The 25,773-nt window shown below is 35.7% G+C and overlaps 1 protein-coding gene across 1 annotated transcript in view; it reads right to left on the bottom strand.

Annotated features, from left to right (window-relative positions):
- The window catches only part of DMD (dystrophin), a 2,292,995-nt gene that overhangs the window by 1,370,351 nt on the left and 896,871 nt on the right, over window positions 1-25,773 (bottom strand). The window contains 5 exon segments of the mRNA XM_026451980.1: window positions 988-1,170; window positions 7,068-7,238; window positions 20,523-20,678; window positions 21,656-21,769; window positions 25,533-25,745. Coding sequence (XP_026307765.1) covers window positions 988-1,170; window positions 7,068-7,238; window positions 20,523-20,678; window positions 21,656-21,769; window positions 25,533-25,745 — 837 coding nt within the window.

The following is a 25,773-nucleotide window of genomic DNA, read 5'->3' as shown; positions in this document are numbered from 1 at the left end:
TTACAATTAGAAAATGATAATACTGTATTGGGAATATATGGGGTACTTTAGCAACAAATACATTTTAAAATATTTTTAAAGGTGTACTTTATTAATGATCTGAATTGTGTCTGTCTTTAAATCTCAAACACTCAACAGTTGAAGCAAACTAAATAATGTTTTTCAAAAGTAAAGGGGTACCTGAACACCTTATTAACTATATTTACAAAAATAATTCAGTCTGTGTGAAGGAAGGGGGTTTAAAGTTCAACTCATGTCTGGCAGCATGAGCATTTGTAGTGGATAAAGTTGTGTGCCCCTTGGTGCAGTATTTTCATAAGAAAGGTCTTATTTTTGATGTAATTTACATGGCAATCATTTGACGCACCTGCTTTATCTAAATTCAGATAAGCATACTCTAGACAGTAAGGCATCCATAAAAGTTAAAGCAGAACTTGTGATAATAAATAAACATAATGCAAAACATCAAAAAATATAGAGCTGGTTAGGTAACATGTCTAACAAAGAACTCTATGGGGCACAGAAATTACTAAAGACAATTATAGTAAAAATATACTTCTCTACAGAATGCTCTTCCTCTAAGATACTTAAATAAGTTTATGTACATACAAATAAAGGAAAAAATAAAGATCATTGTCTATAAATCTGGAGAAAATGTATTTATAGGATTTTGTGACCTAATAATAATAGTAATGAGAATTAGAAGCATAGCTACTCACATATATTGAGTACTGGGCTAAGTACTTTAAAGGGAACAGCTCATTTAATTTTCTCAACTTATGAATTATGTATTACGTCCATTTTACAGACTGGAAACAGGTTTATACAAGTTAAGCAAATGGCCCAAAGTCATACAACTTATAAGTGCCTGAATGAGGAATTCAGGCCAAAGTTGTTTTACGCTAGAATCTATGTTCTTAACCACCATGCCTCCCATATGACCATGTATTGACATATAATTGATAAAGACCAAGAAAAGCAACTGACTTCCAAAGTCTTGCATTTCCCATTCAGCCTAGTGCAGAGCCACTGGTAGTTGGTAGTTAAAGTCTCAAGTTCCTTTTTTAAGGCCTCTTGTGCTACAGGTGGAGCTTGAGCTATGACACTATTTACAGACTCAGTAAGGAGTTTCACTTTCGCTTCTTTTTGTTGGGCCTCTTCTTTAGCTCTCTGAAAAGTAAAGAATGCTCTGTTAATAGCATGAAAATAACTTTACATCCAAAATGCATTTATATGTATCATGTAATTTCTTCCTCACAACATCCCAGTTAGAATGAGATTTACAAAAATAAATCGAATATGGACTCCAGTCTCTTCCATAAAGTTTTTAGCTGAAATTGGAAAGGTAAAGAAATAAATTTTTATGAAAATACAACAGATCTTTAACAAGAATAGATTGAAAAGTAGTCTTCATGGGGGTATGCATTTGTGGTCAAATATATACACATCGATATAAATACAATTGTTTGGAAAAGGCAAAAAACAAATATTTTGATATTAACTAGGTTAACAAATATCTGGCAGTCTAGAATCAAACTCACTTATAAATTACTTGGATGAACAATATTGAAACCATCACAAATATCATTTAAGTCAAAGGATACTTAACACAGAAAGGTCCCCTTAATGCTATATTTAGGAACATATTTTGTTAAAAAATAGTTTTGTTCAAGAATTGAAAACATAAGAGAGAAAGAGAAATCCAAAAGGAGCCCCTGATATCAGAAGCTGGCCTGATACACAGCTATGCCTTGGTCTTCTCCAGTGGGAAATAAACTGTCTCACAGAATTTCTACACTGGAAAAGGCCACTTTGTTACCATAATGGATCAAGACCACAACAAGATCATTCCATAATCATGTCTGAATCCAGACAAAAACATCAACATTACCCAAACCACAAAATGCCCAACCCTCCCCTATCCTGGTTAATATGAATGAATGCTGCTTCTTTATCAATTACAACTTTAGCCTCATTCTGGTCTTCTCTCCTTCTGGACAAGATGCCATACTCATAGAGCTATCCCCACACACTAAGGACAAACAATCCAAAGTAAAGCTTTTAAACCCTCCTTCAAATCCCCTAACACAAGCACAACTCCTACAAAGTTTTTTTTTTTTTTTTTTTTTCATCCTCACATACCCCCTGGTCTCCATGTTGTGCATTCTCCCTCACTGTAAAAAGTAATGAACCCAACTTGTTCAGCTACCAGAGAGTTGGTGGTGGTCTTTGGTTGGGAGACATTTACACCCCTTAACTTCAAATGTGTACAGGTATTTTAGGAACATACACACATACACACTGTATCTTTAGTCTGTGTTCCTCCAGGAGTCAAACCTGACATTAGCTTTCAAATGTGAGTAGTTTATGCACATGTGCCATGTGAAAGAAATTCTGGTAGCCGAATGGGGAATTGAGACAAGAAAGGGAAGAGAGATCCATATGGGCATATTTATTAATCACTGTTAATGACTGGAGTTTAATCCTGTTAGAAAGCCCTGAGAAATATAAGCCTGTGGGTTATCTCATTCAGGGGTGCAGGAATTGGGGTATTATTTCCGAATCATCTTCCCTAATTGTTGAAGGCTGTTGGAGAAATGTTAATTTCCCAGTACTTGCAGCGTATGACACAAGTGCAAAAGTGAGATTCAGGGGTCACAGAAAGCCCTCGAGTAAACAAACACAGGTTCTATAATCTAGAAGTTGGGCCTGCATACAATGCAGTGGTCAAGGTAAGTGCTTATGGGCAGGTTATGGGTGAGGTCAGCTATAAAATGCCTTTGTATATGTCAACATAATCACCCTACTCCTTTGGATTTAGTCCTACAATTCCTTAAAATTGTGCATTATGTCAGAAAATGCAAATTGTTTTGCCTATAGAATGTTTACCTTCACCGATTTTAATTGATTGAAATCTTTAGTTTAATATTCTAAATAAACCAGCTTTTTGGCATCACTGAGCATAGAATTTGTTTCCACACAAATTGTATTTTGACTTTAGTAATTACAGTATAATCAACAAGTCTGATTACTATTCATCATTTAATATGTGCTACCGTGTTCTGTGCCAGCCATGTGATAAGTGCTACCTCATTAGATCTTTAACCAAACCTTCTCAGATGTGTTTTGTTATCTCTATATTGGACATCAGAAAACTAAGGTTCAGAGAGTTTAAGGAAATCATCCTCAGAGTTACATCCTTTCTTTCTCATAGTTTCTGTTAAGCTGGTGTCAAATGTTCCATGAGCTGAGCAAGGAGCATGTTGTAGTCAATCTAATGAATAAAATTACAATTTATACTCATTATAAATAATCCAAGCAACTATATAAAAATGTAGAATGAAGAACACTTTTTTCCATGGTTTTTAGGCTTCATATATTCTTGTTTAATAAGAGGCTGAGATCCTGAGAAAGGTTCGGAGAAGGAAGAGCAAAATGTATTAACCCAGGTACATATGAGGAAAGGAGATGATGATGAATTTCTCTACTAGGAGAAAAGGTAGAAAGTTAAATGACTGGTACAGTTTCGGCACAAATCCTCATAAAAACGGTGGCTCTTGTTTCTTTCCATGAATCTAACTATGATATGCTCTAACGTCTTTCATTGCTAGTATTTCACACCAGGGCTTCTTCAAGTCAGCGTCCTTGGAATCACTCTAGAACTTGTTCTGTGGCATCAACTGAAACTTGTTAAAAATGGAAAACTTCAGGCCTTACCCCAGACTCACTGAATCAGAAATTCCGGGGTCAGGGCCCAGCACTCTGTGTATTAAACAAGTCTTCCAAGTGATTTTGATGTCTATTCAGGTGCAGGAATCACTGCTGAAGTGATTATACAAATGTATTTGTGTATTCACTATTCTCACTTTATGTGCAAGTTCTGGTAAGCACTAGTACTAGAGTTGTGATAGTGTAAAAATTTAAAAAAAAAATAAAAACAGTTAATACATTTCCAGATTGTTTTTCAAAGGGTTTTAGTATAAAGTTTTAGCATATAGTCATTGCTGATCTCCATAGAAGTTTTAAAGTCAGAGGTTGTTTATCAAACACTGCCCTGGGTTCTTTTATGTCAAAAAAAGTTTTCCTTTCAGGGGAAAAATAAGTTATCAAAACAGCACTTTCATTTTCAAGTAAAATACAGGAAAGAACATAAACAGAAGGAGGTCTCTATTTCTTCTTTGAGTATCAGGGAGAGATGTCAAAGTAGGTCTGTTAGTATCTTCTGACAATAAAGAACAATTAGCTATCAAATGAGCACAGGTGGAAGTCTGGACAAGGTACTATTGCTAACCTCCAGGTAGTGAAGTTGACATAAAGAGACTGTCTTGAGTAGCAGGCTGGAAACTCAAGAAATGAAATCTTCCTGCCAACTCTTTCAATGGTTGTTGCCAGAGGCTTCCACAGTTTACCTCTTTTTACTGTGACCCCCATACTAAACCGATTTTGTAGCTAGGCCAATTATTAAAACATGTCAATGAATGTAGACAAACTTGTTGGAACACTCATTTCAAGGATGGTTTTCAAATATTAAAAATTTGAGACAGTTTCCTCTAGAGCACAGGAAAATTAGAGAGATCTGACTGGGTTGTTGGTGAGATAGGCAAATTGCTCATAGGGAGAGGGAAGAGGGACAGAAGAGAGACTAAACCAAAGGAACCCAAGGAGAATCAGAGCAGCTGAACACAAATGACTATATTATCTACTTAGGGATCTGAGGTAGTGGCCATACATAAATAGATGTAGTGAGAACAGACAATAAAGGAATTGAGATACAAGAGGAAAGGCCGTATCAGTGACACACAATGGAAAGGAAAGGAAAGGAAGGGAAAGGAAAGGAAAAGGAAAAGGAAAAGGAAAAGGAAAAGGAAAAGGAAAGGGGAAAAAGGAGAAAGGAAAAAGAAAAGTAAAGGATGAAATGAAAGAGAATAAAATACCTTCAATCCTGTGGGCTCTACCGCAAATAAAGTCTGTGACTATAGCTACATTATTTGACCTATCTGGGAATTACAGTTTCCTGGTAAGTAGAGAGAGAAGTGTGGATTACACTACTTTCAAAGTACCTTCTAGCTCTCACATTCTGATAAAGTTTTCCTCATGGTGACCTCCCCAAAGTCAAATTTTAAATTATTTTGGTCTCTCTTTTGAAATACTCCAAATGGTTTTTCTATTCCATTTAGAATAACAACTGTAATATTCTAACAAAACTCCTTTGTTAACAGATATTTGCCCACCTTGTAAGACTTACCTGAGATGTTACCCGTTTTCCTTCCTTCAGGTAGACAGACTTCTTTCTCTCCCCAATTAACCTCAAGGTCTTTGCAGAAGCTATGCTTTCTGATTACAATGTGCTTCCATTAAGATTTTTTTGAAATGCTTGGCTTTTCCTTAGAATTCATTTCTTTCATATTACACACAATTCTTCATAAAATCTCTACAAGTCAAGTTTTTCTAACATAGCATCCTACCACCCTCAACTCCTGCCTGAACATTATTCATTCTTGATCTCAAAATCCAGATTTACTTTTAGGCAAATTATCATGACCTCAAATGATTTCATTTATTTTTCCAATTATTGCCTGCTCCTTACCACATGCTAGAACACTAGAATGTAAATTCCAAGGCAGTAGTAGTCTTGCTCACCACCCTCTATATTCAGTATCTAGAGGGTGCTTGGCACATAGTAAGTACACAGTAAGTTTTAGTTGATGAATATGTTATTGCTAGATTAGAATAATTTTGTATTTTTTCATACTCTAGAAATGATTACTATTTGTACAAATGTTTTCTTCATTATAGTTTTTTATAGATACATAATATTTATACATATTTATGGAGTATATTAGATACTGTCAACATTTGACTAAAGCCATATGATAGATTCTGTATTTGAACATCTGAGTTTTCATGTGAGTTACTTTCCGCAATTAACTATAATAAATATTTCTGAATTACTATATAAATAATATAACAGAGTAGACAATTTTTTTATCATGTGGCCCTTTTCACAATTAAAATAATAAATAACGAGTCATGATCATTTATACTGTGCTAGGCATTGTGATAGAAACTTCGTATTTCATCCCTGTAATGATTCTGAAAGCAGACATTCTGATACCCAGTTCACAAATAAAGGAATTTGGCTCAATAAGCTTATGTAACTCACCCAAATTTATACAGTTGGCATGGGGCCGAACTAAAGTTTAAACTCAAGTATCTGGCTCCACAATGATTTTTCCTTGTCACAATCCTTCAACCAAACAAAGATCTACAGTATTAATATTTCACATGTTATTCTCTATGTTCTTGCTAGTACATAAAAATAATAGTTATGATTATAGCTACTAATTGAGCACCAACTCTGAGTTAGGCAATTTACTTACATGTTAGTTTCAATCAACAGTTCATACATTCAAGTGAGGAAGTATGATGACATAAACATGATAAAATAGAGGATTATATCGACTACTGAGTTGCCCAAGGCCATACAAAATGCCACAGTGTAGGTTCAACTCCAGGCTTCACCTCCAAATCCATACTACATACCTGTTTCGTTGGTCATAAGTCAACGTTATATTTTGTCCTATTGCTTCAAGAAAAGTACATGTAAACTCAGTCCTTTCTATCCATATTAAAGGCTATGGGTTCAAATATTTAGTGCTACCAAATTCTAAGAAACGCCTTTAAAATACCAAATTAACACAGTTTGTTGACTATAAATTTGCCTTTTCAAGAATACTTTTGCACAGTTTCAGCATGCATTTACATCAGCTACAGACAGCTAATGTGATGAGTTGATTCTGCTCTCTTAATACTATATGATTTCAAGGGAAAATTCTTTCAAACCGTGATTTTCAATATTCATAATTGACCACAATGCATTAAAATTAAACAGTTTAAGATTGTTAAAACACAGATTAAACTTGAAGCTAAATTAATTAAAATTATTAATTAAAAGTCAACCTCTTCTCTTAGAACTAGGAAAGAGCATACCGTACACAATTTCAAGTAATGCTGCATTTCTTTTTCCATTTATTTGCTTTGTTTTACTTAGTTTTTCCTATTTTTACCTTCATCTCTTCAACTGCTTTCTGTAATTCATCTGGAGTTTTATATTCAAAATCTCTCTCAAGATACTCTTCTTCGGCTTGTGTCATCCATTCGTGCATCTCTGATAGATCTTTCTGGAGGCTTACAGTTTTCTCCAAACCTCCCTTCAAGGCCTCCTTTCTGGCATAGACCTTCCATAAAACAAACAAGCAAAACACAATTACTGACAGCGATGAAACATTATTATTATATTATTTGATCAGTATGTAAATAACACAAAGCTTAGAAATGATAAAGAAGGAAAAAGTTTATATGCATAAGAAAATAACTCATGGGGATCAGATACACTCAATTTCCCACAAGTGTGAAAATAAGACATATCTGTTTATTTGGCATACTTAATAAAATGAATGTATTGCCCTATGATGATAATTCAGCTGTTTGTGTGACAATCCTCTTCTGTGACTACAGCAAAACAAGACTTTTTAAAATAATATGTTTCAGTTGTAAAAGTAATTTTATTGGCATACACAGAAATAGTTATTCTTTGTGTTCTCTGGTAACGTTTTACTATTTTAAATATTCTAAGAACTTCATAATCATGTATCTACAGACAACTCTCATAAATTAAAAAGAAAAATGAAAAGTGCATAAAACATGTAGTTTGGCAATTCACAAAGAAGACAATATATGGCAATATACATATGTAAAAGACGTTCTAGTATCACTTATAGTTAAATGATTGCAAATTGAAGTGAATTAATGCACTTTCACAGATAAGATAGGGAAGAATAATTAATAAAGAGCCCATTTTGGGCAGAATGTGGGAAAATCAAAGTTTTTTTATACTTGTTGAGGAAAATATCCAACATAATACAACCTTTTAGATAGTAACATGGTAAAATATATAAAAATGTTAATGTCCATGAATCTGTGTCAACTTCCATTTCTCGAGAGTGAATCATGTCAGCCAAAGTGTAGAGAATAACATGTACATTATTTAATTCAGCTTTAAAGACCAAACATCTTGAAAACAAACCCAAAGGTGCTTTCATGGGAGATTAAATAAATTATCACATATATACACTATGGGATACTGTGCATCACCAATACATCTTTACTGAAATGAAAAGTGGCTCAATATAAACTTCTATGTGTAAAATGCAAGTTGCAAAAGAGTCTGTGGTTATAGAAAACATCTGCTATTTAAAGGCTCACAGATTTCTGAAAAGTGAAACTTTCTACAATGGACTCCATTACTCATTAACCAGAAAAATGCAAAACTTAAAACACCTAAAAGAAAATCATATACCTTGTTACAAGGCACTCTACAGTATTATAATTATTATACATAAGTATTCATATTTACTTTAAAAAGTAAATCTATTCAAAAGATGGTATTCTTCTCTCTGGTTTAAAAAGCATTATATATTTTAAGTAACAGAGTTTTCACAGTATTGTTTTAATATATAATGGACAGTTTCAGTAAAATGAAGCGTTCGTGGTACTTTGTCCAGCAGTAAATATGTGTAGAACCACCATCACATTGATTTTCCTTAGAATTTACAACCATTTTGAGCCTAATATAGGTAATACTTCATTTTAGATTCTTTACTTACCTAGGTAAATGTAGCACTTGATCTAGTAAAATGTAAATAAATGCTTCACCCTAACACATCTAGAACAGTATGTCCTGCAATTGTACTAGAAAAGGTATAAATGTTATTTTGTGTAGTCAATGAACCTATAATAAACTTAAGAAAACATGCTGCTATTTTTGCTATTTTATAAACTTAAGACAACATGCTGCTAAATTCTACTTAGATACTCTGCTCTGTTACAATCTTTTAAGGCAACTGGTGAAGCTACAAAAACATTAGAGAGACTAATGGAATTCAGCCAAGACTTGTAGTAAAAACTATACATTCACATACATACTTGTGTCTGTGTGTGAGTGTATGTGTGCATGCACAAGTATGGTGAGATATAGTTGGACCCTGTAGATGTTGAAGGTAAAAACGACAGCATTTGGTGATAGAATAGATATTTGGTTATAAGCGAAATATAGGAGACAAGGAAATCTCAAGGGATTTGGCTTGAATAAATGGAAAGATGGAGTTGCCATTTCTAATAGCAGGCAAATTACTAGGGTAGTAGGCTGGAGTGTACATCAGGAATTTTGTTTTGACATGTTAGATTTAATATGCCTATTACTAATCCATGTGGAGGTGCTGAGTGGGCAAATGGGTATGAAGGTCTACGATCATTAGAAAGGTCCAGATTGTTAAAAAAAAAAAAAAAAAAAAAATCTTACAGCAGGAACCACTAACAGATTATATTTGAAACCATAGAGCTTGAAAAGGTGACCCAGAGAGTGAGTGGCAATAGGAGAAAAAAAGGAGTCCACACACTGAGCCCTGGAATACTTTCAAATTTAGTGGTAAGGGCAACAGAACCATCAGGGATATTGACAGTGGTCAGGGAAAACTAAGAGATTAGTAAGAAAGAATGATGACACAGAAGCCAACTGAATTTAGTGATTTAGTGATGTGAATTCACTGGTGACCCTGACAAAATTTGCTTCAATAGAATAGTGAGGGTAACAGTTTGATTAGCCCTCTTAATTGGTTTCAAGAGAGAAGGGAAGGAGTGAAATGGAGAGAAGGGAATTTCTGTAAAGGTAAACGGAAATGGAGAGGCTGCTAGAGAAACTGTTGTCCAATGGAAGATTCTTTTAAATGACAGGAGATAAGAGAGAATAATTCTCTAATGACGGGAATGATGTAGCATAGGGAAGATGTAGGAAGTGGAGGGCTGTTCATTACAGTACAATGTTCAATGTACAATGTTCAATGTACAATGTTCTTCTGCAGAAAAAAAGAGAAAGGGATCCAGGTACATAAGTGGAAAAGCTGGCCTTAGACAAAAGCACAGAAAGTTCATCTACGTAAACAAAGGGAAAGTAGAGTCTATGAGCTTACACGTAGGTCAGTGGGAGTATTGCAACTTGTATTCTGATTGCTTGTATCTTCTCAGTAAAACAAGCAGCTAGTTTTTGCAGAAAGATGGAAAGACAGACTGTCAGAGAAGTGAGGAAAAAGATCTGGGGATCACTGCACCCAAAGAGTATACTGAACCAGAGAAAGACAATGATCTGCAAGCTGCCAGAAAGACATCCACCTAACCTCTAAATCCCATTTATTGGTAACTATCTACTACAAATTTAAAGCCACTAATAAATAAAATATATAACCATAAATTATTTAGAAAGTATACATATTTTATAATTTCATATATATAGGTTTCTATTTGTTCTCTATTTAACAAACACGTAGAGGAGATTCCAAGATGGCCGAATAGGAACAGCTCCAGACTACAGTTCCCAGCGTGAGCGACACAGAAGACAGGTGATTTCTGCATTTCCAACTGAGCTTTGAAGAGAGTAGTGGCTCTCCCAGCAGGCAGTATGAGATCTGAGAAGAGACAGACTGCCTCCTCAAGTGGGTCCCTAACCCCTGAGTAGCCTAACTGGGAGGCACCTCCCAGTATGGGCTGATTGACACCTCACACAGCCAGGTGCCCCTCTGAGACGAAGCTTCCAGAGGAACAACCAGGCAGCAACATCTGCTGTTCTGCAATATTCAGTGTTCTATAGCCTCCACTGGTGATATCCAGGCAAACAGGGTCTGGAGTGGACCTCCAGCAAACTCGAACGACCTGCAGCTGAGGTTCCTGACTGTTAGAAGGAAAACTAACAAACAGAAAGGACATCCACACCAAAACTCCATCTGTACATCACCATCATCAAAGACCAAAGGCAGATAAAACACAAAGATGGGGAGAAAACAAAGTAGAAGAGCTGAAAATTCTAAAAATAAGAGCGCCTCTTCTCCTCCAAAGGAACGCAGCTCCTTGCCAGCAACGGAACAAAGTTGGACACAGAATGACTTTGATGAGTTGAGAGAAGAAGTCTTCAGATGATCAAACTTCTCCGAGCTAAAGGAGGAAGTTCGAACCCACTGCAAAGAAGCTAAAACCCTTGAAAAAAAGATTAGCAGAATGGCTAACTAGAACAACCAGTGTAGAAGAGACCTTACATGACCTGATGTAGTTGAAAACCATGGCACGAGAACCACGTGACGCATGCACAAGCTTCAGTAGTCAATCTGATCAACTGCAAGAAAGGGTATCAGTGATTGAAGACCAAATGAATGAAATGAAGTGAGAAGAGAGGTTTAGAGAAAAAAAAAGTAAAAAGAAACGAACAAAGCCTCCAAGAAATATGGGACTATGTGAAAAGACCAAATCTATATCTGATTGGTGTGCCTGAAAATGACAGGGAGAATGGAGCCAAGCTGGAAAACACTCTGCAGGACATCATCCAGGAGAACTTCCCCAACCTAGCAAGGCAGCCAACATTCAAATTCAGGAAATGCAGAGAACACCACAAAGATACTCCTCGAGAAGAGCAACTCCAAGACACATAATTGTCAGATTCAACAAAGTTGAAATGAAGGAAAAAATGTTAAGGGCAGCCAGAGAAAAAGGTCAGGTTACGCACAAAGGGAAGCCCACCAGAATAACAGCAGATCTCTCGGCAGAAACTCTACAAGCTAGAAGAGAGTGGGGGCCAATATTCAACATTCTTAAAGAAAACAATTTTAAACCCAGAATTTCATATCCAGCCAAACTAAGTTTCATAAGTGTAGGAGACGTAATAATCCTTTACAGACAAGCAAATGCTGAGAGATTTTGTCACCACCAGGCCTGCCTTACAAGAGCTCCTGAAGGAAGCACTAAACATGGAAAGGAACAACCCGTACCACCCACGGCAAAAACATGCCAAATTGTAAAGACCATCGAGGCTAGGAAGAAACTGCATCAACTAACGAGCAAAATAACCAGCTAATATCATAATGACAGAATAAAATTCACACATAACAATATTAACCTTAAATGTAAATGGGCTAAATACTCCAATTCAAAAACACAGACTGGCAAATTGGATAAAGAGTCAAGATCCACCAGTGTGCTGTATTCAGGAAACCCATCTCATGTGCAGAGACACACATAGGCTCAAAATAAAGGGATGGAGGAAGATCTACCAAGCAAATGGAAAACAAAAAACAAAACAAAACAAAAAAGCAGGGGTTGCAATCCTAGACTCTGATAAAACAGACTTTAAACCAACAAAGATCAAGAGAGACAAAGAAAGCCATTACATAATGGCAAAGGGATCAATTCAACAAGAAGAGCTAACTATCCTAAATATATATGCACCCAATACTGGAGCACCCAGATTCATAAAGCAAGACCTTAGAGACCTTCAAAGAGACTTAGACTCCCACACTATAATAATGGGAGACGTTAACACCCCACTGTCAACATTAGACAGATCAACGAGACAGAAAGTTAACAACGATATCCAGGAATTGAACTCATCTGTGCACCAAGGGGACATAATAGACATTACAGAACTCTCCACCCCAAATCAACAGAATATACATTCTTCTCAGCACCACATCACATGGCACTTATTCCAAAATTGACCACACAGTTGGAAGTAAAGCACTCCTCAGCAAATGTACAAGAACAGAAATTATAACAAACTGTCTCTCAGATCACAGTGCAATCAAACTAGAACTCATGGTTAAGAAACACACTCAAAACCACTCAACTACATGGAAACTGAACAACCTGCTCCTGAATGACTACTGGGTACATAACAAAATGAAGGCAGAAATAAAGATGTTCTTTGAAACCAACGAGAACAAAGATGCATTATACCAGAAACTCTGGGACACATTTAAAGCAGTGTGTAGAGGGAAATTTTTAGCACTACATGTCCACAAGAGAAAGCTGGAAAGATCTAAAATTGACACCCTAACCTCACAATTAAAAGAACTAGAGAAGCAAGAGCAAACACATTCAAAAGCTAGCAGAAGGCAAGAAATAACTAAGATCAGAGCAGAACTGAAGGAGATAGAGACACAAAAAACCTTTCAAAAAAATCAATGAATCCAGGGGCTGATTTTTTGAAAAGATCAACAAAACTGATAGATCGCTAGCAAGACTAAAAAAGAAGAAAAGAGAGAAGAATCAAATAGATGCAATAAAAAATGATAAAGGGAATATCACCACCAATCCCACAGAAATACAAACTACCATCAGAGAATACTATAAACACCTCTACACAAATAAACTAGAAAATCTAGAAGAAATGGATAAATTCCTGGACACATACACCTTCCCAAGAGTAAACCAGGAAGAAGTTGAATCTCTGAATAGACCAATAGTAGGCTCTGAAATTGAGGCAATAATTAATAGCCTACAAACCAAAAAAAGTCCAGGACCAGATGGATTCACTGCTGAATTCTACCAGAGGTAAAAGGAGGAGCTGGTACCATTCCTTCTGAAACTATTCCAGTCAATAGAAAAAGAAGGAATCCTCCCTAACTCATTTTATGAGGCCAGCATCATCCTGATACCAAAGCCTGGCAGAGACACAACAAAAAAGAGAATTTTAGACCAATATCCCTGATGAACTTCGATGCAAAAATCCTCAATTAAATACTGGCAAACTAAATCCAGCAGCACATCAAAAAGCTTATCCACCATGATCAAGTGGGCTTCATCCCTGGGATGCAAGGCTGGTTCAACATATGCAAATCAATAAATGCAATCCAGCATATAAACAGAACCAAAGACAAAAAAACCACATGATTATCTCAATAGATGCAGAAAAGGCCTTTGACAAAATTCAACAGCTCTTCATGCTAAAAACTCTCAGTAAACTAGGCATCGATGGGACATATCTCAAAATAATAAGAGCTATTTATGACAAACCCACAGCCAATACAATACTGAATGGGCAAAAACTGGAAGCATTCCCTTTGAAAACTGGCACAAGACAGGGATGCCCTCTCTCACCACTCCTATTCAACATAGTGTTGGAAGTTCTGGCTAGGGCAATCAGGCAAGAGAAAGAAATCAAGGGTATCCAGTTAGGAAAAGAAGAAGTCAAATTGTCCCTGTTTGCAGATGACATGATTGTATATTTAGAAAACCCTATCATCTCAGCCCAAAATCTCCTTAAGCTGATAAGCAACTTCAGCACAGTCTCAGGATACAAAATCAATGTGCAAAAATCACAAGCATTCCTATACACCAATAACAGACAAACAGAAAGCTAAATCATGAGTGAACTTCCATTCACAATTGCTTCAAAGAGAATAAAATTCCTAGGAATCCAACTTACAAGGGATGTGAAGGAGCTCTTCAAGGAGAATTACAAACCACTGCTCAGCAAAATAAAAGAGGACACAAACAAATGGAAGAATGTACCATGCTCATGGATAGGAAGAATCAATATCGTGAAAATGGCCATACTGCCCAAGGTAATTTACAGATTCAATGCCATCTCCATCAAGCTACCAATGACTTTCTTCACAGAATTGGAAAAAACTACTTTAAAGTTCATATGGAACCAGAAAAGAGCCCGCATTGCCAAGACAATCCTAAACCAAAAGAACGAAGCTGGAGGCATCACCCTACCTGACTTCAAACTATACTACAAGGCTACAGTAACCAAAACAGCATGGTACTGGTACCAAACCAGAGATATAGACCAATGGAACAGAACAGATTCCTCAGAAATAATACCACACATCTACAACCATCTGATCTTTGACAAACCTGACAAAAACAAGAAATGGGAAGGGGAACATCACACAATGGGGCCTATCATGGGGAGGGGGGAGGGGGGAGGGGGGAGGGATTGCATTGGGGAGTTATACCTGATATAAATGATGAATTGATGGGTGCTGACGAGTTGATGGGTGCAGCACACCAACATGGCACATATATACATATGTAACAAACCTGCACGTTATGCACATGTACCCTAGAACTTGAAGTATAATAAAAAAAAATAAAAATAAAATAAAAATAAAATAAAATAAAATAAAATAAAAAAAAACAAGAAACGGGGAAAGGATTCCCTATTTAATAAATGGTGCTGGGAAAACTGGATAGCCATATGTAGAAAGCTGAAACTGGATCCCTCCCTTACACCTTATACAAAAATTAATTCAAGGTGAATTAAATACTCAAATGTTAGACCAAAAACCATAAAAATCCTAAAAGAAAGCCTAGGCAATACCATTCAGGACATAGGCATGGGCAAGGACTTCATGTCTAAAACACCAAAAGCAACGGCAACAAAAGCCAAAATTGACAAATGGGATCCAATTAAACTAAAGCACTTCTGCACAGCAAAAAAAAACTACCCTCAGAGTGAACAGGTGACCTACAGAATGGGAGAAAATTTTTGCAATCTACCCATCTGACAAAGGGCCAATATCCAGAATCTACAAAGAACTCAAACAAATTCACAAGAAAGAAAACAAACAACCCCATCAAAAAGTGGGTGAAGGATATCAACAGACACTTCTCAGAAGAAGACATTTATGCAGCCAATAAACACATGAAAAAATGCTCATCATCACTGGCCATCAGAGAAATGCAAATCAAAACCACAATGAGATACCATCTCACACCAGTTAGAATGGTGATCATCAAAAAGTCAGGAAACAACAGGTGCTGGAGAAAATGTGGAGAAATAGGAACACTTTTACACTGTTGGTGGGATTGTAAACTAGTTCAACCATTGTGGAAGACAGTGTGGCAATTCCTCAAGGATCTAGAACTAGAAATACCATTTGACCCAGTCATCCCATTACTGGGTATATACCCAAAGGATTATAAATCATACTGCTATAAAGACACATGCACACGTATGTTTACTGCGACGCTATTCACAATAGCAAAGACTTAGGACCAACCCAAATGCCCATCAATGACAGACTGCATTAAGAAAATGTGGCACATATATACCATGGAACACTATGCAGCCATAAAAGAAGGATGAGTTCATTTCCTTTGTAGGGACATGGATGCAGCTGGAAATCATCATTCTCAGCAAACTATCACAAGGACAGAAAACCAAACACCGCATGTTCTCACTCATAGCTGGGAATTGAACAGTGAGAACACCTGAACACAGGAAGGGGAACATCACACACCAGGACCTGTCGTGGTGTTGGGGGAGGGATAGCATTAGGAGATACACCTAATGTAAATGATGAGTTAATGGGTGCAGCACACCATCATGACACACGTATACATATGTAACGAACCTGCACGTTGTGCACCTGTACCCTAGAACTTAAAGTATAATAAAAAAGTATGGTGATTATTCTGTTAGAAGAGGCTCTACACACTTTGAAAAGATGAACTCATTTGATTATATACTTATCAATTATGCATTAATATCATCACATTTTAAAGATTGGGAGACTGAAGCACAAAGAAGTTAAACAACTTTTCTAGAATCACACAGGCAGTTTATGATGTGGATAGACTTAAACCCAGGCAATCTGAATCTCAGAGCTTCTGGTCTTACACACTGTGCCTTTCCATCCACAAAAAAAAAAAAAAAAAAAAAAAAAAAAAAAAAAAAATTCTCCAGTATTTGACCATGTGTGTCTGGTTTGGCATGGCATGGTAAAGGCATACTAAAGACAGTATGCCTTTAGCATACTGTCCTCCAAGTTCATCTACGCTGTTTCAAATGGAAGAATTTTCTTTTTAAAAGCTAGATAATATTCCATTATATGCATATACCACATTTTATTTATTTGACAATATGCATTTAGATTGTTTCCATGTTTTGGCTATTGTAAATATTGCTGCTGTAAACATAAGGGTGCAGATGCCTCCTTGAGATTCTGATTTTATTTCCTTTTGATATATATCCAGAAGTGGGATTGCTGAATCAAATAGAAATTCTATTTGTAATTTTTTGAGTAAGCTCCAAACTGTTTTCCCAAATGGCTGCACCAATTTACATTCCAACCAACACCGTACATGAATTCCCTTTTCTCCACATTCTTGCCAGCACTTACTATCTTTTGCTTTGTTTTGTTCTGAGAGCTAGAAACTCAGATATCATAAAAACAAAAAATAACAATCAGATTTAAAAATGGGAAAATAATCTGAATAGGTATTTCTCAAAAGAAGACAAAAATAACCAATTAATATATGAAAACAATTTCAACATCGGTAATCATGAGATAAACGCAAACCAAAACCACAATGAGGTATCTCACCCTAGCTAGGATGTATATTGCCAAAAAGACACAAAAAATAATTGTTGGCATGGGTGCAGATAAAAGGGAACTATATTACATTGTTAGTGGGACTATAAACTGATACAGTCACTGCAGAAAACAGCATGGAGGTTCCTCAGAAAAGTACAATATCCACAAACATCCCCTTTTTCCTGCATGATTTTTATTCTACCTGGAAAACTGCAATCCCTACCTGCTTCCACTTTAGCCCTTTCGATTTATTATTCTTCTAATAGGAATACATCGCAAACTTTAAACAACCATTTTAAATGAAATGAAGTGATGCCAGTCCTGTGCCTAAAAATCAGATGACTGTCCAAAGTACTTGATATAATGAGTAAATCATCACTGTGACTTCCATATTCCTTTCTGACTCATCTTCCCATTCTTTTTCTCCTGGCTCATGCTGCACCTCTTCCAGTGGCTTCCTTTGGCTCCTCAAACATGCTAAGCGCTCTCTTGCCTCAGATGTTTCCTCCACTTCATTTTCTAGCCAGAATTCCTTCACACAGCACATTGTCAAGTTCCTACTACTGAGGTATCAGCTTTAATTTTACCTCTTCAGAAAAGACTCTACTGACTACCCAATAGAAAGTAGTTTTCCTGCTCCTGTTACTCTCATTTAAAGGGTTCTTATTGGTACATTCAAAGTGTATACCAAGACTTAAAACCAGACATTGTTGTGACAATGTATTTACCTATTTACTTTCCGTTTTCACCACTAAACTCTTATCTCCGTGAGGATAAGTACAATGTCTATTTTATTCCCCACTTATTTTAAGAAATAGCTAGAATCTAGATTTTTAAAACTTAGATACATACCCTTTAGAATTTAAAATAATCATAATCATTTTATACATCCAAAATTAGATCATGGGATGTCAAAGCATCCTCAAATATATCAGATATTTGGACAATTTTGTTCCAAATCATCTATGTTTTTGCAGACATTGGCATCTGCTGACAAATAAGGTATTATCTTTAACCCAAAAGACTGTATCACACACTTATTTTGTCTGTAGATATTTCTGTAATGCATAGATTTACACTTAATTTCCATTCTTCTCTTTGGAACGCTGAATTGGTACCAATATTCACATCTGTCTTCCTTGTTTTTACGGCATCTTCTTCCTCTTCTCCATGAGTGCATTGTTCCTTCCTTTTACAACCTAACTCATTTGGCTACAAAGTCATAACATGGCCAGAGTGATACTTGAAGGAAAAGCACAGATACATATCATACTCCAAGATTAGAAAATGGGGATCAGAAGATAGCTTGATCTATAGCTTTTCTGTTATGCAACAGATGAATGTATTTAAAATACTTCTCTTGAACAACAAATTCTTAGTACATATAACAGACATAAGATCTTAAGTAAAGAAATTTTAAGAGTAGAGAGCCTTTACAAATTGTACTCCTATAAAATGTAAAAACCTTGAGGTTTTAGTAATATTGTTGGTTTTATATCTTTTTATTATTTATTTTATTTATTTATTCATTTATTTGCTGTTTTCTCCTTGCTCTACATAAATTGGTGATGCTCTTTCTATTCATCCGTTAACAACATTCAACAAACAAAAAACAAATACCTTTCATACTGGCCTTCCAGGAAAACATCAATAGTATAATCTACTATTTAAGTAATATAATTTTTTTTTCCTGAACAACTCTTCTAGCACTGACTTACTTCAGGAGAAGAATATGAGCTAGCTGACCCAGGAATAGCTCATCTATGAATTAATGGAATCAATGAACATTTGTCAGTGATTGTATTAGCTGAGTGATTTGCCTTGACTTTCCTAATTTCTTTTTCATTTTCAAATGTAGCTTTTGCCTTTTGACATTACTTCTTTTCTATTTTGAAAGTTTACCTAGCAGTAACAAAAGGCTGACTGCCTCTAACACGTAAATTGAAACTCCTTATTAATTTCCAAAAAGGCACAGTACTTCCCTTGTATCTGTGGAAGGTATTTTCATACCAAGACCTCCAGTAGAAGCCTGAAACCATAGATAATACCTAACCCTATATACACTAGGTTTTTTTCTATTCATACATACCTATGATAAAATTTAATTTCTAAATTAGGCATAGTAAGATATTAATAGCTAATAAAATAGAACAAGTTATCTCTCTTTCTCTCCCTCTCAAAATATCTTATTTTACTGTGCTCACCGATTTTAGGATTCCAATTGACCACAAGTATTTGAAACCATGGAAAGCAAAACTGCAGATGACCATGGACTAACATATTGGTGAACTCAAAAGTATTCATTGCTTTAGTTCAAAATTTTACCTTCTGAACCCAAATTATTTGATATATACTATTTTTTAATATATCCTACTATCCATCGTTTAATATTTAACTATAAAATAGGTATCTATAAAATATTATTCTGTAGAAAAATGAGAAACTCAAATACGAGTGTAGAGTCATTTTGTGTTTATTTTTTTATTCAGCTATTCTTAATGGTTGCTGAATCTTAATTGTTATTTAAAAATAGATGTCGGCCGGGTGTGGTGGCTCACACCTGTAATTCCAGCACTTGGAGAGGCCAAGGAAAGAGCATTGTTTGAGCCTAGTCATTCAAAACCAGCCTGGGAAACATAGCAAGACCCTGTTGCTACCAAAAATAACAAAAAACTAGCCAGGCATGGTGGCACACGCCTGCAGTTCCAGCTACTTGTGGGGGCTGAGATGAGATAATTGCTTGAGCCCAGGAGGTGGAGGTTGAGGTTGCAGTGAGCCGAGTTCACACCACTGCACTGTAGCTTGGGTGACAGAGGCACAGAGGGAAACAGTGCCCCCCCCCCCGCAAAAATATATAAATAAATAATAAATGTATCAAAGAGGCCAAACTTGGAAATGTTAATCAAAAGTAAAAATTATTTACCCTATTTCTACATACACATATATTACCCATTCATTTTATTTTGTACCAAATATCCCTGTGAAATGTATTTTTCTTAATCCATTATTATATATTTATGTTCTGAAGAAAACGTGGATTGGAAATAACGACTATGAATAGGATTTCATTTTTCAGTATGACAGCTGTGTTCAAGAAAGTCATTTTAGGACCACAATAAGATGAATGTGTACTATTTAAAATACATACTATGAAAATATTTATATGTGCTAGAAAAAAGATTAATTTGTCAGAATTAATTGTGCTTTAAAGCAACAGCATAGGAACAAAGCTTTAAACAAAAGTAACGGTGAAGGGAGACATTAGGAAATCTTAACTACATTGAGGCAAGCCACAGTGAAAGACATTGTCCATACCTGTTGGCACATGTGATCCCACTGAGTGTTAAGTTCTTTCAGTTCTATCTCAAGTCTCAAAGCAAACTCTGGCTCTGCTTCATTCTTTATCTTCTGCCCACCTTCATTGACACTGTTTAGACTGGGCTGAATTGTCTGAATATCATTGACTAAAAGCTAAGAAAATGAATCAATTTAAGCCAGCTGAAAAAATTACTGCCACATATTAGATATGCAACATAGCTAGAAAATGTTACATTAGGACTGATGGCATTGCATAAGGATTTTTGTCTTTTAAAATTTGAGATACAAATATATTGATATAGACAACTGCATAACAGTCTTGCAAAAATGTTCAATGGTTATTATGGCATGAATCCGGTGGGGAATTATTTGTATTTTACTTATATCAGAAACAAAAGGAAATAAATTTAATATTTCTGGTTAGAAAAATGTGTGAAAATGATGGGTTTCATACTTTACTATCTTGGTTAGTATTTTCATTTTCAAACGCAGGATATTGCAGATAATTGTTTACAGCGTAATGGGTGTGGAGGTGGATTTGCTTTTTTAGCTTGTATTGTAACAATAAATTCTTTAAAGAGCAAGATTATTTTCTTCCTGCTGCATGACAGTGGTATACTGAATATTATTTCAAAACTACATATTGTGTTATAGTACAGTGCATTATACATGAAGAGAACAACACAGTATGAATAATAATTTGTCGTAAGAAATAACAAGTAGCTCAAAGGATTCTTTACCTTTAAATTATACTGCATTTCATAGCAAAATAATGTTATCAAGTGACGTTGAGTACAAGGCAATGTTTTGTCAGTTCCTCACTTACTCAACCTAGGGTTTCTCAACATTGGCACTAGTGACATTTTAGATTGTGCAGTTCCTTGTTGCGGAGAGCTGTTCTATAGACTGAAAGATATTTAGCAGCATCTCTGTCCTCTACCTACTAGACACCAGTAGCATCTAATCACCACCCCCAAACCAGTTGTGACAATCAAAAATGTCTACAAGCATTAAAAAAACATCTGCTGGGGAGGGGAGGGCGAAATCCACCCCAGTTGTAAAACACTGATCTAACCAAATAATATTCATACAAAATTATCCATATTAAAGACATCATATAAAAATCGTACTCTGCACTGTTTCAGCTGCTTTTTTAGAATTTCCGAATCCCCAAGGGCAGGCCATTCCTCCTTCAGAAAAACATCAACTTCAGCCATCCATTTCTTCAGGGTTTGTATGTGATTCTGAAATGAGACCCATTATAAGGCATTACTGGTGTGCTGATTACTTCTAATACAATTCATTATTGTGTTATGTCTAAACACAAGCCCAAAAAAATTCCCATGTTTAAAGGATGTCTCTAAGTAGCTCTTGAGGAAAAGAATATTTTTACTAAGACTGCGTTTTTATGGTCTACTGTATGAGCGCTGGTGTGTGAAATCTGCTATTGTTAAAAATAAAAAATTACTACCAAATGTGGTTTCATGATGTTACTCTCGAGAACATTAAATCATATCCCCCTCTAGAGAAATTTTAAGTTACAAAACAACTCATGAGAATACTAACAATATGCCCTTACAGTACATAAAACAAACTATGAACAATAAACTCAATGTAATGGTGTCTTTATAGCCTCCCTAAACCTGAACTTTCACAAATTGTTTTCTATACATGATAGTTTAAATAGTCCCTCCAGTTGGGAACTTTCGGACTAAGATTTTGTCATCTTCAATGAGAGAGCTTTTGCTTTTATTTGTCTGACCAGTATGAAGTAATGATCAGGTAAAAATCATCATCTTTTATCATTTATAAATAGCTCATATCTCTCACCAATGATTCTTTGCCATATTACCTTTTTTTTTTCTGCTGTTTCGCTAGTTTTAAAAAGTATGATTCAACTCTCCTGTCTACATGAGTTATTTTCTTCTGTTTTACTTAAATGCATATTGAAAATACATGCTCCACAGAAAGTTTCCCCTTTAATATGATGATTAATAATAATTTGTAAAGTACTTATCTAAGTCAGGGAACTTCAACATGATCACCTTGCTGTTATCTTTCAAGTCTACATTTGCTCTTTTTCCACATCTTCACTGTCCTTGCTCAGGTCTTTTTTTTTTTTTGAGATGGAGTCTTGCTCCGTCACCCAGGCTGGAGTGAAGTGGTACAATCTTGGCTCACTGTAGCCTCCACCTCCCGGATTCAAGTGATTACTCCTGCCTCAGCCTCCCAAGTAGCTGGGACTACAGGTGTGCGCCACCAAGCCCAGCTAATTTTTGTATCTTTAGTAGAGACGAGGTTTCACCATCTTGGCCAGGATGGTCTCGGTCTCTTGACCTCGTGATCTACCCACCTCGGCCTCTCACAGTGCTGGGATTACAGGCGTGAGCCACTATGCCTGGCCTGTTCAGGTCTTATTACTGACTCCATTAATGCACTGGCTCATTTTGATATCTGCCTCAGTCTTACCTCATTCTAATTATTGATCTACAGTGAAGCCAGGAATCTTCTCCTCTCCTCCTTCCTCTTGCCATGGGAATGTTTTGAAAACACAAGTGGAATCATATTATTTCCCTCTTTAACCAATAACAGTTTTTTTCTTATTAAATTGGTATTGTTATCACTCTCATCACCATTAGATTAAAACTCAGATTGCAAAACGTGGCATCCAAGGCCATTCACTGTCTACTCCCAAACCAGTTTTGCAACCATAATATTTTATTAATCCCCATATATATTGTCTCCCCAATGTTGAACTTACTCCAGTTAACTGAAAATGCTGCAATGCTTTCTCAAGAACTCTTCCTTTCTCGGTATTATCTAACTAAATTCTACCTATTCAATCTATAGCAGAGATAACCTATGTTCCAATAATATTTCATAATCCTTTTTTCTAGTTTATGTTGGATTTCCTTCCTGCCTACTGCGACAACCTTTCCCATATTGCTTAATTGATTTACCATGCAAGGCTGAATAATGTTACCCCCAAGATGTCTACACCCTAATCTCTGAAACCTGTGAGTACATTACCCAACATGACAGAAAGGACTTTGCAGATGTGATTACTTTAAGGATTTTGAGATGGGGAGATTATACTGGATCATCCACCTGGGCATAATGTAATCACAAGGGTCCTAATTAAAAGGAAGTCAACACAACGAACAGGACAGGGAGAGGAAGGAGAGGCAGGAGAGGAGGAGAGGTAGAATGAGAGGGAGATGGAGATAGAGAGGGAGAGAGAAACTGACACTGGATGATGTTACACTGCTGACATTGAAGATGGAGGATGGGGACATGACCAAGGAATGCTTCTAGAAGTTAAAAATGCCAAAAAAGCAGACTCTCTCAAAGCCTCCAAAACACACACAGTCCTGCTGACACCTTAATTTTAGCCCAGTGAGACTAATTCTGAGCTTCTGACTTCCAGAACTCTAATAAATTTGTGTTGTTTGAAGCTATTAAATTTCTGGCAGTTTGTTAGGAGTGCCACAGGAAATGAATACACCTACATCCCTCCTTCGCTAGAATGTGGACTCATTGATTACAAGAGGCATGTAATTGTGCCCTCTCAGGCCACTGGTCGTGGTAAATAATAGATGTTTTCATGCAGTATTTACATAGGTATGCATGTACACATATGTGTGTAAGTAAAGACATGCTATGCATTTAAGAATGTTTTAGGTTTGCTTAGTGCTTCGGTTTGTAAAAGGTAAGCACAAAAAACTAAGTAGCTAGGCTGGGATTTAAATCCAGGAGCATCTTGCTGCAATGGTTTTCCATCATACCATAATGTTGTTTGACATTTGCTTCCCAGTATTAACATTTTTCACAATAATTGACTACTCAAGGGACACATTACTTACCTCATTGAATATTTTAGGCTTTTAGACCTTAATGCAATTGTTGGTTTACTGTTTTTCTTTAGTTTGAGTGGCTATTACTATGATGGCACTATTCAAACAAATTAAGTCAAGAGGATTTGGTTTCAGGAAGAAGGTGATGGGGTAAAATTTAAGCATACAATTACAAATTCAACATGGCGATAAAATGATTTATTACTATATCTTACATATGTAACATTAATATACATAACATGTTACATTTGTGATACATGATTACTTTAGATATGTATATATGTAAATGATATATAATTCAATTATATGCATATATATATACATATGTACACATTATACGTGTGTGTATATACATACATATGGAAGCCAAAAATGCCAATAAAACACATTCTCTTTTAAAGCCTCCAAAACAGACACAGTTCTGCTACTACCTTAATTTTAGCCCACAGAGACTAATTCTGAACTTCTGACCTCCAGAACTGTAATAGAATAAATTATGTTGTTTGAAGTCATTAAATTTGTGGTAATTTCTTAGGAGTGTCACAGGACATTAATACACCTACATTTCTCCTACACATATACATATATGGAGTTATACACAATGGGATTAATGTACAATACAATTTTATGATTATACCACCATATTTTATATATATAATAGCATCTGTAGGCAGCATAGTTTACTCATACTTTTTATAAGTAGCAAAACAGCAGAAACAAAAGGTAATATAGGAAATAATCATATACATACTATACATTATACATATACTGATTACATTATACATCTGTGTAATGTACATATATATAACTGTTTTCTAGTCATAAGATAAATGATTACCTGTATCTTAAAAGACAACCAGACTAAATGAATGATTGGTTTTGAAAATAATTAAACTAAAAATATGTTTAATTCTTATTGGTAATGGTGCAAATAGCAAATTAATTCTAAAAAAACTGAGAAAACTCTTATTCTTTTCTTAGAAGGAATAAGCAAATCACCATCCTTTGTAAAAGACTCATGTCTTTTCATCTTATCACTAACTTTGAAAGATGCTGGAGGTCAAATGTATATGTACCTTTGGAGTTTACAGTGTATTGTTAGGAAAATAACAAGTACATGAAAATGAGTGTAGAAAGTAAAATCTTGAATTACCTGAATTTTTCGGAGTTTATTCATTTGCTCCTCTAGCTTTTGACAATGCTCGACCAGCTGGGAGGAGAGCTTCTTCCAGCGTTCCTCAATGTCTTCAAATTCTAATTGATATTTCCGGCTGATTTCAGAGGGGGCTTTCTTTGACATCTCTTTCACAGTGGTGCTGAGATAGTTTAGGCCACTTTGTTGCTCTTGCAGAGAACTTTGTAAAGCCTCAAAAACAATTTTTTAAATACATTTA

The sequence above is a fragment of the Piliocolobus tephrosceles genome, chromosome 12, assembly GCF_002776525.5.
Source record: "Piliocolobus tephrosceles isolate RC106 chromosome 12, ASM277652v3, whole genome shotgun sequence".
Classification (NCBI taxonomy): domain Eukaryota; kingdom Metazoa; phylum Chordata; class Mammalia; order Primates; family Cercopithecidae; genus Piliocolobus; species Piliocolobus tephrosceles.
This window is presented reverse-complemented; position numbering and strand designations above follow the sequence as displayed.